This window comes from Gallinula chloropus, assembly GCF_964237585.1.
Source record: "Gallinula chloropus genome assembly, chromosome: 2".
In the NCBI taxonomy this organism is placed as follows: domain Eukaryota; kingdom Metazoa; phylum Chordata; class Aves; order Gruiformes; family Rallidae; genus Gallinula; species Gallinula chloropus.
In genome coordinates this window covers 57,217,272-57,233,453 of record NC_140086.1, presented here as the reverse complement: position 1 = coordinate 57,233,453, position 16,182 = coordinate 57,217,272, and the positions used below count along the sequence as shown (strand labels likewise).

Here is a 16,182-nt window from a genome sequence, read left to right as displayed (position 1 = left end):
AACAGGCTGAGTATTCTCTATTCCTCCATTACTAGTTAATCCTGAGCAGAAACAACAATGGTGCTATCCAACATCTGTTTTATCAAGCCAGTGAAGAAAATAAAGTCAACAACTGCTTAAGACTGCTTCCCCATACATATAATAAAAGCAAACAGAAAGTTTAGTCTAAGACTGAAGTCTCAGCTTAATAGTGACCTATAAACTGAGATCAAGGAAAACATTAAAACTAAACCCTGATCACTTAAAAATCCTCAGGAAACAATAATTCTGCACCAAGAAATTTACCCTGAACATGCTGTTCCAGAAGTTTCACTAGGAGAAGAGTGGATTAGTGGTGAAGTTGAAGGTCTGAAGCTACACTGCTCATCTTCTAGAGGCTGCAGGTCACATTCAGGTAGAATGGCTTTACGCTCTGGTAAACAAACAGAATTCAGGAACAGTATTTATTTAAGCACAGGGAACCAGTCTACTCTCAAGAAATGACTTCTCAAGAGCTTGTTACATTTCTATAGGTTTACTTACCAGTACTACTATGCGAAGTTGGGGAGAGCTGCTGGAACGTGACTTGTTTCCCATTCCCATTGCAAGCAGTACTAGCATCTTCATTTCTCTTCTCTGCTTTTGCATTTTGCTTCTTTTCATCATTGCTCAATTTCTCCACAGGCTTTGCTCTCGTAGGATTTACTGAGGCATACTTACTAGACTGCTTAGCAGGTTGTAAGCTGCTGATTGAGAGAATGCTTCCCTTACTTCTTTCCACCAAATCATTGCGCTGTTCAGGAACACTATTTGTGGCTTGCTCTACTGTTTCTGCCTCTTTCCTGATGTAACATCTACTAGTGAGATCACTGGTCTGGGAAGCAAGCAGATTTCTCTGTGCCCCTTCCATTTTTGCTGCTAAAGGAATTCTACATGTCTGTGCTTTGTTTCCAATAGATGGGGTTTGGAAATCAAGCATCTCTGATCTGAGACCAGCGTTCAATGGCTGTAAATGTTGACCGTTTACTAAATCCAACGACTTCTCTGAGTCTTTAACACTATCTGCAATCCCATCTTCATGGTTGCAAACACCAGGCGGTCTGGAGAAATTCTGAATATAATTTTCTTCACTAAAATAATCCAGAAGTTGCTTCTCTATTTCCTGTTTAGTGCTATGCTTGTTTATCAAATCTTCTGCAAAACCAACTTTATCTTTATTTTTACCCAGTGAAAAGGTGTCAGGCACAAGGTTCTGGACAGATGCTTCATGTTTCACAATACTCTCATATTCACTTTCATGTCCAATCTCATCTGTTTTTTTGAGATATTTTTCCATATCAAACGCACTGCTTTCCTCACTGCTGGATAACACCTGATTGGCAGGAAGTTCCATCTCTCTAACAGTTCCAGGAAGGAAGCATGTTCTTTTACTTTTACTAGAGAGTGCCATCATCATAGCAGCTAGCTGGGAAGGATCAGCACTGGTAGAAGCATTAGCAATAGCAGAGGCAATTGTGCTAATACTCAGGACAGAGTCAGAATGGTTAGATAAGCCGTCTTCAATCTTGTCTTTATGATTTCCATCCTACAACAAACCAAAACGAGTCAAGCACCAAAGACAGACATTTTTGTTTAATGCTTTGGGTTTTGTGTTCCACTGGTTGGTTGGGTTGTTTTTTTTTAAATAATATTTTGCATTTGCACATATGATAATATATTAATACATCTGGTTGTCACAGAATCACTAGGTTGGAAAAGACCTTTGAGATCACTGAGTCCAAACATACCTGTCCTCTACTAAACCATACCCCTGAGCACCTCAACTACCCCTCTTTTAAATACATCCAGGCTTGGTGACTCAACCCCCTCCCTAGGCAGCCTGTTCCAATGTCCAACAACTCTTTTGGTGAAGAATTTTTTCCTAATGTCTAATCTAAACCTGCCCTGGCACAGCTTGAGTCCATTCCCCCTCGTTCTATCACCTGTCACCTGGGTGAAGGCACCAACACCCACCTCTCTCCAACCTCCTTTCAGGTAGGTGACAATAAAGGTTCCCCCCTCAGCCTCAGTGGACACAGGAAGGGTGATGCATGTCATCTATCTGGACTTCTGTAAAGCCTCTGACACAGTCCCCCACAACATCCTTCTCTAAACTGCAGAGATACGGATTTGATGAGTGGACTGTTCAGTGGATAAGGAATTGGCTGGATGGTCACATCCAGAGAGTAGTCGTCAATGGCTCCAAGTCCAGATGGAGATCTGCAACAAGTGGTGTCCCTCAGGGGTCCATACTGGGACCAGTATTATTTAATATCTTCATCAGTGACATTGACAATGAGGTTGGGTGCACCCTCAGCCAGTCTGCAGATGATCCTGCACTGAGTGGTGCAGCTGACATGCCGTAAGGATGGGATGTCATCCAGGGGGACCTGGAGAAGCTGGAGAAGAGGGGCCCATGTGAACCTCATGAGGCTCAACAAGAGTGAGTGACAGGTCCTACACATAGGTTGGGGCAGTCCTAGTCATCAGTACAGGCTGGGAGACGATGTGCTAGAGAGCAGCCCTGCAGAGAAGGGCTCAGGGGTGCGGGTGCATGAGAAGCTCGACATGAACCAACAAGGCACATTCATAGCCCAGGCAGCCAACTCTATCCTGAACTTCCCTTCCAACTCAAACCATTCTATGATTCTTTGCATACTAGGTCATGGGAAGAGAAAAACTGCCAGCATGCCTAAAGTGGTGATCCTGCCTCTCTACTTAGCACTGGCAAGACCAGATCTGGAGTGCTGTGTCCAGTTACGGACTCCACTGTACAAGGGAAGACGTGGACATACTGGATAGTCTAGTGAAGGGCCACAAAAATGAGTAAGACTTTGGAGCACATGAGGAAAGAGCTGGAATTGCTTAGCGTCGAGATGGCAGGTTTAGGAGGAAATCTTATCAAGGTGTATAAATGCTCAACAAGGAGAGAAGAGGGGCAGGAGGGAGTAAAGAAGATGGACCCACTCTTCTCCAAGGTATCCAGTGAAAAGAAAGGAAGCAAGAGGCACAATTTTAAATATAGGAGATTCCAGTTATAACAGATGAGCAATCCTACCAGTCCTTCTACATTTAAGTCTGCAACCTTCATCATTTTATCAGCTAAAGTGCTAGCTACTGATTTTTTTCAGTGACCACGCAGGAGATGGGCTGCTTCTGACACTGAATGGGTCTGTATGTGTTCTGCCTGATCAAAAAAAACAGTGTGACACAATAAGGCAGAAGGTAGGTGTCAAGAACAACCAAATTGAAAACACACCTTTTTCAGGCTTAACCCATGCTGAATTTTTAAATTTTAAACCAAATAAAAGACTATTCACATGATAAAGACAAGTTGTCTCATTCAAACAATAGAAGACGACATATTTGAAATTCAGAAACTCTATCACAGAACACCAAGAGCCAAACCAGTATTTTCTTTGAGCAAGAAGATACTTATCAAAACACAAAGTCCAAAGATTTTTCTGTAAGCATGATCAAGTGTTGGCACAAAAATATTTAGTGATACAAATTGTTGAAGCATTAACAAAGCCTCTGTGATACACAAGTTCAAATGATTTCCACAAAAAACAATAACCTAGGAATCTCCAAAAAACTATGGGCCAAGAAACCAAGCAACTCCAAAACTGAAGTAGGGAGAAAAAGGAAAATGAGTGGTACCAACACCTGACTCACTACAGGATCACAACATTCTAATAAAACTAACCTAAGAAGCAGTGGCACCTGCTAGGATTCAAATCATCATCATTAAAAAAAAAAGTAGTGAGTTGATGTGAAAGTCTGAATTCAGCCATATTGACAGGCACAACAATAATTAGTGCTATCTGACTTTTGTTCAAGTTCATAGTTGCTCTTAATACAAAAAAAGTGAAATACCTTTGCTTTATTTTTGGCAGCAGCTTCTACATTAGTACTTTTATGTAGTCCAACTGCAGTATCCATCCCATGCAATGCACCTTCACAGCTGGTAAAATTTGGGTGTTCTTTTCTTTCTGCTTCTAATTCATCTAAGAACAACAACAACAACAAAAAGACAGTAAATCAATTTACAGCAAATAAATTGTCTAAACATCCTGGGATACACATGCTCCCTTAACGGTGTATAAAAGAAAAAACAAAACAAAACCAACAAAAGAGCTGTTATAATGGCACAATTCCAAATGCTGCAAGTATCAACTGTTTCCTGCATGGTACTCAAAAGTTTACATTCAAGTCACAAAATCAGCTGGCACTAGGAATACCATGCTCACACTGGTCAAATTCTATTTTCAGGTGGCTTATCAAATTAGCATAAACTGAAAAAAAAACAAACCACTTTTAATGAAATGGTGTTTGGAAGCAAACTTGAACATAGACCAAACTCCAGTAGAAAGCTAGAAGTGTTAAATCTGTGTAAAGCCACAGTTCTGAAGACAGGACTGAAGTAGAGAGCAGTGAACTGCTGATTTTGAAGGTTTATGTTTAAGACAGACAGGTGTGTTTCTGAAACCACTAAAACCACAAATAATCTTCTTGATTAGGAGATCAAACTCAAACTTGTTCATATGAGATCTAGAGTTACTGCATACAGGGAAACATTCAGACTCCCTACAACATCAAAACAAACTTTCAAAGCTGCTCTGATCAGTGAGAAAACAGGTGTGAAACAAGAAGCATTTCTGGGGTTGTTGTTTGTTGGGGGGCTTTGTGTGAGGCAGGTTTGGGGGGCAGGTTCATTTTGTTTTGTTATTTTTCTTTACTTCTGTTCTTGCAGTAGTTGCCTGGGGTTAGCATACTAGTATTGCTGATAAATATTATTATGCCAGTACTACTGAAAATCTGATGCCAGTAACTATTCATATTTTTGCCACAAAGTGACCCAAATACCTACTTTGTGTGGCATTTATAGCAACTCTCAGATCAAAAGAGCTACAGAGCACATTAGGGTACTTTTCTATTATTCAAAGCAACAATAACATGTAAGTTAACAGAGGTCATGAACTAAATGAACTGCTGGTATTTTTTTTATCAAAATCCTGACTATTGTATAGTGAATTTAAGAATATTAACACTGGATTTAACAATAATAAACATTAGACACCTTTTAAAAATATTTGCAAGGTCTCAGCATGAGGAAAGTTACAACTGGAAACCTGTTTCAAGGAAGCTGCCTCCATAAAAGCCTGAGAGTTATTTTTCACCCATGAAAACAAGTTTTTAATTCCCTCCACTGAGTGTACAAGTGGGCTCACAAAGACTGATACTGCCACAGTTCTACCAAAAGCAGGAGAGATGCTTTAAAATGTGCTCATCCTTTCCTCAACATAACTTAAGCTGATAATCATATAGATGCACCAGAATCTATATGTTGTGATCTTTAAATAACAAATTCTGGAGGTATCTCCTAAATTATTACTTTAAAGTTAAACAAATATCGTGGGAGTGTAACTTTGAAAAATCAAAACTAGACTATGTTTTAGTCTATGTAGACAATGTTTTAGGCACACATTGTCAGGTCAGCTATAACCCACATTGCTTTCCTTCTTTGCCTATATCCTCTATACCTATACGAGCAAGCAGACTGATTTTCTAGGGGGTTTTCTTTGGGTTTTAGCAAAGCATTTATACAGCTTTTGCAACAGAAAAGCTCTGAATAGACTAATTACTACAGGATATTCTGGGAGTTATACAGTATCTAGAAATGCTAAAATATCAAAACCAATTTAAGGCAGTACTTGGCATTACAATGTTCTCTTAGAAGTGTTAAGGTTCTGTGTTTTTCTGGGGGAAGTGGGAGTGGAGAGGGGGGTCACAGCAAAAAAATGTATCATGTGACTGAAAACTAGAGTCCTTCTATCAGAGATTGCTACTGTTAATAGTCTTCAACAGCTATATCCAAGTAATTCTTAACTAACACTATAACCACTGTGTAGGGCTGACATTCCATAATTACCTGAAAACACCTCAGACAATTGTAGAATCTCTTGGGCAGTGTCACCTCCTGATGAATTGGACTGCTGTAGCAAAGCAACAGGTTGCCTTTTCTTTGGAGATGTAATATAGTAACCAAAAGATGGCTATAAAAACAAAACAAAAACAACCTGGAATGCAGCATAAATAAATTTCATCATGAATAAATAGGTTCAGTGGGCTTGCCAAGCAGTTTCAGCTACAGTGCCTCACCAGTTGGTGTTTGGCTCTTGTACCTCTGGGAAATAACATGCCTCCTAGCATTGGAAATACTTAATCCAAATACATACGCTTCCAATACATACATAAAATAAACTAACTTCTTTATAAGAGTTAGACAAAAGGAAACATGTGTGCTCTCATTATCTCTGCCTGGAGGCACACTCTGCTGCTCAGCCTCTGTTGTACTTTTGTGTGGCTGGGAGAAGGGGGGGCGCTGCAGAGGTGGCTTCTGCAAGAAGCAGCCAGAAGCAACCTGCAGGCCCCACAGAGCAAACACCAGCCGGCTCAAGGCCAGAGTGGTTGCTGACCAAGGTCAAGCCCATCAGTGATGGGCACAGCGCCTCTGAGAATCACATTGAGGGGGAAAAAAAAAAATAAAACGCAAGCAGCTGCTTTTTGCCACCAGAAAAGGGAGTGAGAGGATGCAAAAAATTGAAGACACCAAGGCCCAGTGAAGAAGGGAAGGGGGATGAAACACTCCAGGTGCTGAAGAGAGATTCCCTTGCAGCCCGTGCAGAAGAACATGGTGAAGCAGGCTGACCCACTGCAGCCCATGGTTTATGACAGGGAGCAGAGACCCCACCTGCAGCCTGAGAAGGACCCCACACCAGAACAGGTGGAGACACCTGAAGGATGCTGACCCCCATAGGAAGCCTGCATTGGAGCAAGTTCCTGGCAGTGAAACCTGCAGCCCGTGAAGAGACCGACCCATGCCAGAGCAGGTTTGCTGGAGGACTTGTGACTCCATGGGGGACCAGGCTGGAGCAGTCTGGGCCTGAAGGTCGGCACCCCACAGAAAGGAGCCACGCTGAGGCAACTGGTGAGGAGCTGAAGCCCCAACAGAAAGGGCTCATGTTGGAGAAGTTCATAAAGGACTGTCTCCCATGGGTGGGACCCCACGCTGCAGCAGGGGAGAGGGTGTGAGGAATGCCTCCCCCTCCCCATCCAAACAGCTAAGAAGGAAAACAGCCTGTGAGGAACTGACCGAAACCCCCATTTCCCCAGTCCCTGCCTCTCCCTGCGCCATGATGCAGGGAAGAAGGGAACGAAATCATGACTAAAGTGAAGTCTGCTAGGAAAGCAGTTCTCAGAAAGAATTAGTTACAATATATATTGAGAAAATACACTGCTAGCTGTTGTTGTTCTTTCCTTGTGTCTCAATATTAGCATACATACCCGTTTCACATCACTGCCTCCACCAAGACAACCAAGAGCTTCAGATCTCTGACCAAAAAACTCCCCCAAAGACAAACGTAAATAACTGGCATCTTTATCAAGATCAGATGTTCTCAGCAGAATGCAGCTGTTGGCAGATTTCCATGAAGTATTTGCCAATTCAGATGCATTCAGAATGTCTACTTTTTCTGCCTGCAAAGAGATTTCAGAAGTTGTAATCTGCAAGTAAATTAAAGAACTATTCTGTTTACACTGAGATAATTAGTTACCTGTACAAGTTTGTGTGCTTTCTCAAATTCTTCTTCGTCTTGTGCAATCATAGCTGCTGCTTCAGCTTATAACCAAAGAGAATACATATTAAAATATTAGTATTAAGTGCCATAATTACCATTTTGCATCATTAAACCAAACTTTGAGGGACAGATATTGCAGTATTTAATTCCACATCTGAGACACACTAGAAGTTATTCCATCCTGTTATGGTGAGAAAGGTTCATATGAAATTTGTTTTACAAGAGTATTCCCTGGGTCTTTAGGAGCCAAAGTAAAAATCAGCATTTAGCTAACTCAGTGGTGAACAAAGATAGTCTTTTGCAGCCTTAGCCCCAAACAAAACTATAGCTTTCCATAGGTTATGGTACCCATACTAGCTAGAATTGCACATCATACGGCTAACTTCCAAACAAACTTTAACTACATTTGGTTTTAAAAATTTCATCAAGGTGAAACCTGTGAATTGGAGCAAAAGAAACAGAAAGGTCTGTATCAGTTCATGCAATACCTGTACAAATTAACAGGCCTAATAGAGCAATGTTCCTTTTAAATTCAAATGCATGTGTTATATTCACAATTACCATTTACAGAACAATGAACACAGTCTCTTCACAGTGACATGAACAACCACTGATAAAGAGATGTTGCTCTACTGCCTTATTTCAGTGTTAATGTATCATTAAGCCTTTCAAAACTTGTAAAATGTGGCCTTGTACACACAGCAACCTCACTCACAGAAGACACAGAGCAAATGAAGGAATAAATGAAGAACGGACTCAAACTTGTAAACTGAATACAGTTGCTGTCCATGAAATTACTCATGGGAAGTCGCAGTACATACTCGAGGGGAAGAGCTGGAACACATCTCTATTGAGCGATCCAACCGTGCTTCCTGAAGGCAACCCAGCACTATCCATGACACATTGTCATATCCAGCTGAACTCTAAGCCAGTATCAGTTCTTCCTTAATCCTCTGTATAGGCCACACAGCACTCTGAAGACTTCCTGTAGCGCCAAACTGTCAAGTGAGCAATACTGCACACTTCTATAGAATATACTGTGTGCACAGTTTGCCGACAGAGACTCAACAGCATCTGAAGTAACATTTCCTTTCTGTCCCTAAAAATAAAATCTCTCAGCTGTCAAGCATCACACTTGAGCACTGCAGGCAAACAGGCAAACTATCAGCCAGAGAAACATAACCACATTGAGTATCTAAGTGCTTGTCTTCTACCACATGAAGAGATAAGCCAATCATCAGCTCAAAAGCTGAATTCCGTAAAAAAAAACACCCAAGAGGTGGGAAAAAGCTAAACAGTCTTGGAAAAATTTACTCCAGTCTGAGATGCTGGGAAGAGTCTGAAACATCCTACCACTTGAAAAACAAAGGAGGACCTCTGCTTTACTGACATAGTAGATGGGGAAGTTTCTAGCAAATTGGATCACATCACGCTTGTTCCAGCAGAAACCCACTGTGGTGTTGAAAAACACAGTTTCAATCAATCAACCCTGTCTGACTGCTCCTTCAAAATAAAAAAAACTCTAGACAACACCATAGACAGTGTTCTCTTTGGAAGAAAGAGAAAACTTGAGTGGATCATGGCTATCTTTAGAGATGTTAGCCCACCCATACGTCAGCTTTAGAAACTAGACGAATTACTGCTGCACACATTGTTTGAAGCTGTCTAGTAAAACAGAAGACCAGATTACACTGTGGTGCTAAGGAGCTGATGTGTGTACAGTATAATGTGCATATTATCCCAGCCTGTACAAACATACAGAATCTCCTGAAGATCAGTCTATCTCAGACTAAGGAAAACAAACAACTTGAAGGAAACAGAGGTTCAAAAAAACCTGGAATTTGTTAGATGAGATGACCATGAAATCCCCATACTTACCCCTGGTGAGGCCACACCTTGAGTGTGGCACCAATAGGAAGGACACTGAGGTGCTGGAGAGGGTACAGAGAAGGGCAACTAGGCTGATTAGGGGTTTGGAGCACAAATCTTATGAGGAGAAGCTGAGGGATCTAGGGCTGTTCAGCCTGGAGGAGGAGGAGGGGAGACCTTATTGCTCTCTACAGCTACCTGAAAGGAGGTTGTAGCGAGGTGGGTGTTGGCCTCTTCTCCTTATTAACTAGTGACAGGACAAGAAGGAGTGGGTTCAAGTTGCGTCAGGGCAGGTTCAGATTGGATATTCAGAATAACTTATTCACCAAAAGAGTGGTGAAGCGTTGGAACAGGCTGCCCAGTGGGGCAATGGAATCACCATCCCTGGAGCTGTTCAAAAATGGGTAGATGCGGCACTTCAGATGGGTTAGAGGTTACGGTGGCGTAATGCTGACAGTTGGACTTGATGATCTTGAAGGTCTTTTCCAACCATGATGATTCTATGATTGTATAGGCTCCAACATTTTCAAGTACCAACACCATTTTTCAGCATCATTCCAAAAAAGAAAAAAAAAATATGCCCAGCTATTGAATTTAGAACCTCTTTTCACCTTCTGGCTGACTTTGTAGTATTTTACTGTTTACCATTATTTCCTGTCTTGTAACTGTGATGCAATATAGAGTAAGTACTGACTCCTCTTCTTGAAAGAAAGGATAAACAAAATCCAAAGGAAAAATTATGGCAATGACAGGTACAGGAGTTACTTTCACTGTTACAGTAGGTAATGGTGACACATGTTAGAACGCTTTTTGAAACCAAAGAGCCATCATAGGAAGAGTAGGAAACATGGAAAGAGGCTATCAACTATAACTAATATTAAGATCATTGTAGGCTACTATCAGCATCAGGCTAGAAATAATTTGCAGTATCTATTTGCCCAGAGGTTTTGCAACACCAACTACTCATTTGTTGAAATAGGGGGGAAAATACAGACAACAGTTAACTAAAAAGGGAAAAGATTACATACATCCAGTGATAAACTCCTCATTTATTTTATCATCTTCAGACAGGTTTAAATCTTGCTCTTCATCAAATGAAGTATAATATGCAAGATCTGTCACCCATTTGCCCTCTTCATTTTGATAAACAACGCTGTGTGGTAAATCACCTGAAAGATACATCAAATGCTACACTGTTGATTAAAATAAAAAATATGGTAAAGTCTCTTAAGCTTAGATTAAGGAGTTAAAAAAACATAGCTCACCTTGCTGCAACTAGTTTCATGTCAAATAGACAACAGTAAAGTGCAATATACAACAGTATTTTTTAAAACAGTAACAGGTCAAAATTTATTCATACTACATTGGGTTTTCTAACCAACTTGCACCACCAAAGAAAGCTGCATAGCTTGCAATTTTTCCATGCAACAGAGTCTGGCCACAATTGTGTAGATAGGCTGTATGTAAAGCAACCTACCTCTGTCTGTGGTGGCTAAACTTATGTTCTCACAGCTGTCTACAGTTGGAGACAGGTAAGTATCAGCAAGACCAACTTGGCATTCGGTTGCACCTGCCTGAGGTGCATTTGCACTAAGAACTGTAGGAGTACTGTAGTGCCCCAAAAATCCTCTTGCTGGGCGTAGTACTTCTGCATCAGAAGGAGCAGCCTGACACCCAGGCGACTGTACTTCTTGCTTTGGAAGGACATCTGAGACACCAGCTTTACGGCTGTCCATACACCGAGCACCGCAGGAATTTACCACCTCTCCAGGAGTCATGGAATTCTTAGAAAACAAGAATAGTGTTAAAAGTGTCAGAAGTGCAGTTATCTGTTTATGCTAATTGTTCTAGCTACAAAACAGTCCAAGTTCACTATGTTTGAAAAATACACCTGAAAACGAAGTTGTTTGCTTTGGGGTTTTCTTTTTAAGAAAGTTTGTGTTGCTAGTCCAATCTCCAGCAAGTTTTAACATGCACTGCCATCTTTTGCTACAGTCTTACTCTATGTGATAACCAGACATGTAACTGACAATTGCATACCACTTGCTGTACTGCTCTGGGCAGCATTTCTCTCTGCACAGGATATCCAGTTATCCCTTCATTTTGTGAATCTTCATCACTAGCATTTCCAGAGTCTACTCCTGTCACAGCCTGGTAGGTGTCAGGAACCTTAAATTTCTCCTTAAAAAAAAAAAAAAAAAAAAAGGGTTACACTGGAACAGATACAGCAAAGGGGAAAAAATAACCCTACATTTATTTTTACAATGTTAAAAAAGAAAAGTAAAGGCAGTATCATACTTTTTCACTCACATGCCACTGCCAGAGGTTGTGCTGCTAGCACCTACACCAAGGACAGTAGTTCCTAGCTCCATGTATTTGCCTCTCAAGGGCAAGAAAATGGAGGACTGCTTCTTATTCCAACTACAGTCTTTCATTCCCTTTAACAAGGGCACCATGCTACTCCTCCTCCCTTCCTGGCTGACCCCAAAACCAACTCAGAGATTGTCATACCTACCCCTCTGCTTATCTACAATGGCAGCAAAGCAGGAACATCTTACACAAGTAGACAAGGCCTGAAGTCATAGAGTAAATTGTGTTATTCTCACTCTTACAACATCCATGTATCTCTTTCTCCACATACAGCCCTAGACAAACAACTGGCAGCCCATGCAGATTGCTTTTACAGGGTTAACATATCACTTCCCACAGCTTGGAAACTCTGATGTCAGCTGGGAACTCCTGAAAATTCAGAGCCTACAATTCATTTAACTACTTAAATCAATCATACTTCCCCATTCTAGTGAAACATGCAGCAGCCAGGATCACATCCACTGCTGCAAAGCCAAGGATACAGAAAGGCACTTGACCCCTGGCACAGTGTAACACAGCTAACTGCTGCTCAAAAGCAAAGAACAAGCAAGACAGGGGCTGCTCTACGCTTTGCTTTCACACACTGACCACTTATTATTGAAGAGACTGACTTACTCTCCTGGAGAAACAAACCTGTGTGATACTATACACTTAATCAAATCTTGGAGATTGCTATCCAAGGTAAGAAACCAGTGATCAGAAAGATTTTATAAACTAGCTGCATGACAGAAAATAAATGCCAGCATGTTACCTTAATAGTTATAGAAAAAATAAAACAGAATCTTTTGTCACAAGTTAATTAAATTTATTTTCAAGAAGGTTAATCAATGTCTTTAAAGACATTTCCATTCTGTTCTTTGAATTTTGTTGCAGTTATAGTTTCAGCTCTCATGAGGAGTAGCAAGAAGTTAAACTACTGGAACTAGTTTTATCACAGAGCCATCAGGTTATTTCTATAGACAGTAGGCCCACCTCCTGCACAGTACAAGCAAGACCAAAAGACAGCCTTACTTTCAGTTGGGCTGACCAGCTTGCTGGGCCTGGAGGGGACAGATTAAAGCAAGCAATTTACAGGTTTAGTTTCCTTGTGGAAGTTTCTCTCTCAAAGATTCCTGGCATTCAGACACTGGTAATCATATTTAAAATCTAGCATCATCATACTGATGATCTACTGACACCATACTGATAGTACCAGTAGAGTTTTCTGCTTAGTTACCAATGATATAGTTACCCTTAGTGGTCTTGAGAGGATCCCAAATACTTATCTACAGACATCTTACCATCTCTGACACTGAAGCCACCACTAGGAAGCACAGAGGGGAAGCAAGGAGTGTAAGAAACACTCATTCCTTAAAGCATTCAAAAGAACACCTCAGATGCCTCCAGACCAGCATACACAATCCAAAACTCATAAAGCAATTTTTACTTTTGTAATAAGGATTAAGAAATACAGTATTAAGTAGCCCAGCAGCTAGTGTCATCTTCAGGAAATATTAGTGATGCTGTATTAGTTATTGCGGTATTTCTCTGAGGACAAATCTTCTGCATTCCAGAGAAAAATCCAGTCTTAGGAGTCCGGGTTTTGTTTGGGTTCCCCTCCTCTTCCCCTTTCTAAGATCAAGTAACAGAATTGACTGCACAAGGTTCTCTACCAGAGAGAAAGGTTTCTCTATCAGGAGAAAGGAGAAGGCTACGCACAGGACAAGGATTGTGAGGAGCAGGATTAGACAGGGGTGGGCAACTTGAAGGGAGACTTGAGTAAAGGAGACACTGTAACTTCAGCTCTGCTGCAAGCCCTCCTGACTAACACTTCTTGGGACAGCCAGCTACTTATCTAATTCCACTTTATCTCATAAACAGCAAGACCTTCTGTAACAAGCAGATGAATCAGCTGCAAGCTCTGCACTACAAGGAAGAAGAATATAATACAAAAACAGCTACCTAGCTTTTGTTTGTTTTCATTCCCTCAAGGAAAACCTTCTAGAGGACAGGGGAAAAGTCAGACACTCACTCTAACAGCTTTGTTTCTATATTACAGCTGTATTTGCTGTCTTTAAATTTAAAAAGCATTTTTTGTTATACAGGCTACCTGCTGGAGAGTATTTGGGTTTTTCAGGAAAGAAGGAAAACCTAGTCCACCCTGGCAGACAACCCTTGATTATGCTACCATCATCATTGTAAGGGCCACTGGGCACATTGAGCTTCAAACTCCACTTTAACCTACTTGAAACAAGGCATTTTCAGACAGCTTCAGCGCTGAGAGTTTCTGTATGTCAGCATCTCCTCCTGCCATTTCTGGTTGTATCAGCTGCTCAAAATAGGCTTCTAGTTGGTTATCAAAGAACTCTTCATCATCAATATCATCTATTGAAAAAGAAGAAAACGTACAATGTCCATAAGAATTGAATACTGCATCACCTGACATAGTATCAAATCAAATCCTTAGGTTTGAATGCTTTGATCTTGTTCACCTATGTCTTGATTTCTTCTTTGTGAAACTGAAATAATAATTGGCTATCTTCCACATAATGAGAAAGGGGCCTAATGTATTTTACCTCAGACACCAGAGACTTACACCTTATTTCTATAAATACTCAGCTGGTGAATTTACACTGAATAGAAAATTCCATGACAAACCAGTACACTGCACACTGACCAGGAAAAATAAAACAATCAATTAGCTTCACAAGTACTGGAACCCTGAACAGACAAGTATTTTCAGCTAAATACTACCAGCTCCTTGAGTGGAAAAGACCTAGTACTTTTACTCAGAAAACTACTAATTTCATTTTTATATCCTTAACACACAAGTGAAATTATACAACAAGAAAGACAAAGACAACTTCAAAACACCGTCATGATGTCTGTAGATATACTAGGGACAAATCCAGTAACTTTATTTGAATGCACACTTGCTTGATCAGAAGATGGCAGTAAACATCACTCTCCCTTCCTCACTGGTGCATCTGAACATGTACCCTGTCATCCTTCATGTTATAATAAAGAAGAGCACATCTCTCCTTCAGCAGCAGCCACTGGAAGGGCACAGAAATCTCACTCTTGTTAAGTTATACAGGACTCAAGATCTCAATTTTATCCCTGAAGGTAAACTCAGATGTCACCCTGCACATGTGGCATCTAAAGAGAACTGAAACTCAAGTGTAAGTTAATTGTAACTGCAGGTATGTGCTCTTCATCATCAAGGTTTCCCTCCATTAATCTAAACTGAAACTGTAGCTAGGGTTACCGCTTTATTAAACGAATGACCACTTTTCTACCTGTATTTTTTATTCACAGTAATTGGGGTCTGTTGTTCAATTTTTAAGATTAAACTTCCAACTATTTTTTCTGGCAAACTCCATAGCCACCTACTCCTATCACAATTTGTGAAACTGGATGTTTTAAACAAACTGTTTTCTTTAATGTTCCCAATACAAATTTTTAATCAAATGTAACAGTCCATTAAATACTTCAGTAAAACAATACTTTCTCCAGGATGCCATAACATTGTGACAGAATTCTGTATCTTATAAATACACTTACCAGTGGAATCTTCTTCTGAGCTTGGAAGAGATGAGAGTTTCTCATTTTCCAAAAAACTACGAAGACTGTTGCTAATATGATCACTTGAGATTTCACCTTCTATCAGCTTTTCAGAAGGTTCAGATAGACCAGCCTGTGAAAAGCATCCATACAGAAACATTTCAGTTAATAATAAATTAATGGGGTTGGCAATACTGCATAACTTCCCACCCTTTCTTTTCCCTTCTTACCCCAACAAACATTCTAGTGCAAGTGGACTTTGCCTGCTAACTTCTGGAATAGACACATGCAAAAAAATACAGGGATCATAAAGGAGAAAGAAGTAAAAAGACACCTAAAACAAAACTTTAAAAAAAAAATACAATACTGAATTGCTGTAAAGAGTGACACTTGAAAAAACTGTCCCCCTGTTGATTAAGCTACAAACTTAAACATACAAAGACAACTCACAATCGTTTCCTATGAAGCTAAAAGTGCTTCTTCAGAAATTGTACACCCTGACCAACCCCTGGTTGATCATTTCCTCAAATGAGCATACAAAATTACTTGTAGGATTTCAGCTGAATCTGTCAAGCTGTAAATATTTAAACACCTGCATGATTTTTAAAAGCAGCATGATGTGATAAAGAGATCATCTTTGACAGACAGCAAAAAATTCAAAGTTCAGAAAGTAAAACTCTGAAAGGGACTTCAATTATTATTTTCAGATGACAGCCTGTGAGCATTCAACTGCACCTCACTG

At 40.4% G+C, this 16,182-nt stretch overlaps 1 protein-coding gene across 1 annotated transcript in view; it reads right to left on the bottom strand.

Moving 5' to 3' along the window:
* CEP192 (centrosomal protein 192) overlaps positions 1-16,182 on the bottom strand; it is a gene marked incomplete at its 5' end in the record, with an annotated part of 68,715 nt that overhangs the window by 47,568 nt on the left and 4,965 nt on the right. Inside the window, 11 exons of the mRNA XM_084260027.1 lie at positions 286-412; positions 523-1,564; positions 3,895-4,025; positions 5,951-6,074; positions 7,366-7,557; positions 7,635-7,699; positions 10,556-10,696; positions 11,005-11,311; positions 11,568-11,708; positions 14,122-14,261; positions 15,441-15,573. Coding sequence (XP_084116153.1) covers positions 286-412; positions 523-1,564; positions 3,895-4,025; positions 5,951-6,074; positions 7,366-7,557; positions 7,635-7,699; positions 10,556-10,696; positions 11,005-11,311; positions 11,568-11,708; positions 14,122-14,261; positions 15,441-15,573 — 2,543 coding nt within the window. The remainder of the gene's footprint in view (positions 1-285; positions 413-522; positions 1,565-3,894; positions 4,026-5,950; positions 6,075-7,365; positions 7,558-7,634; positions 7,700-10,555; positions 10,697-11,004; positions 11,312-11,567; positions 11,709-14,121; positions 14,262-15,440; positions 15,574-16,182) is intronic.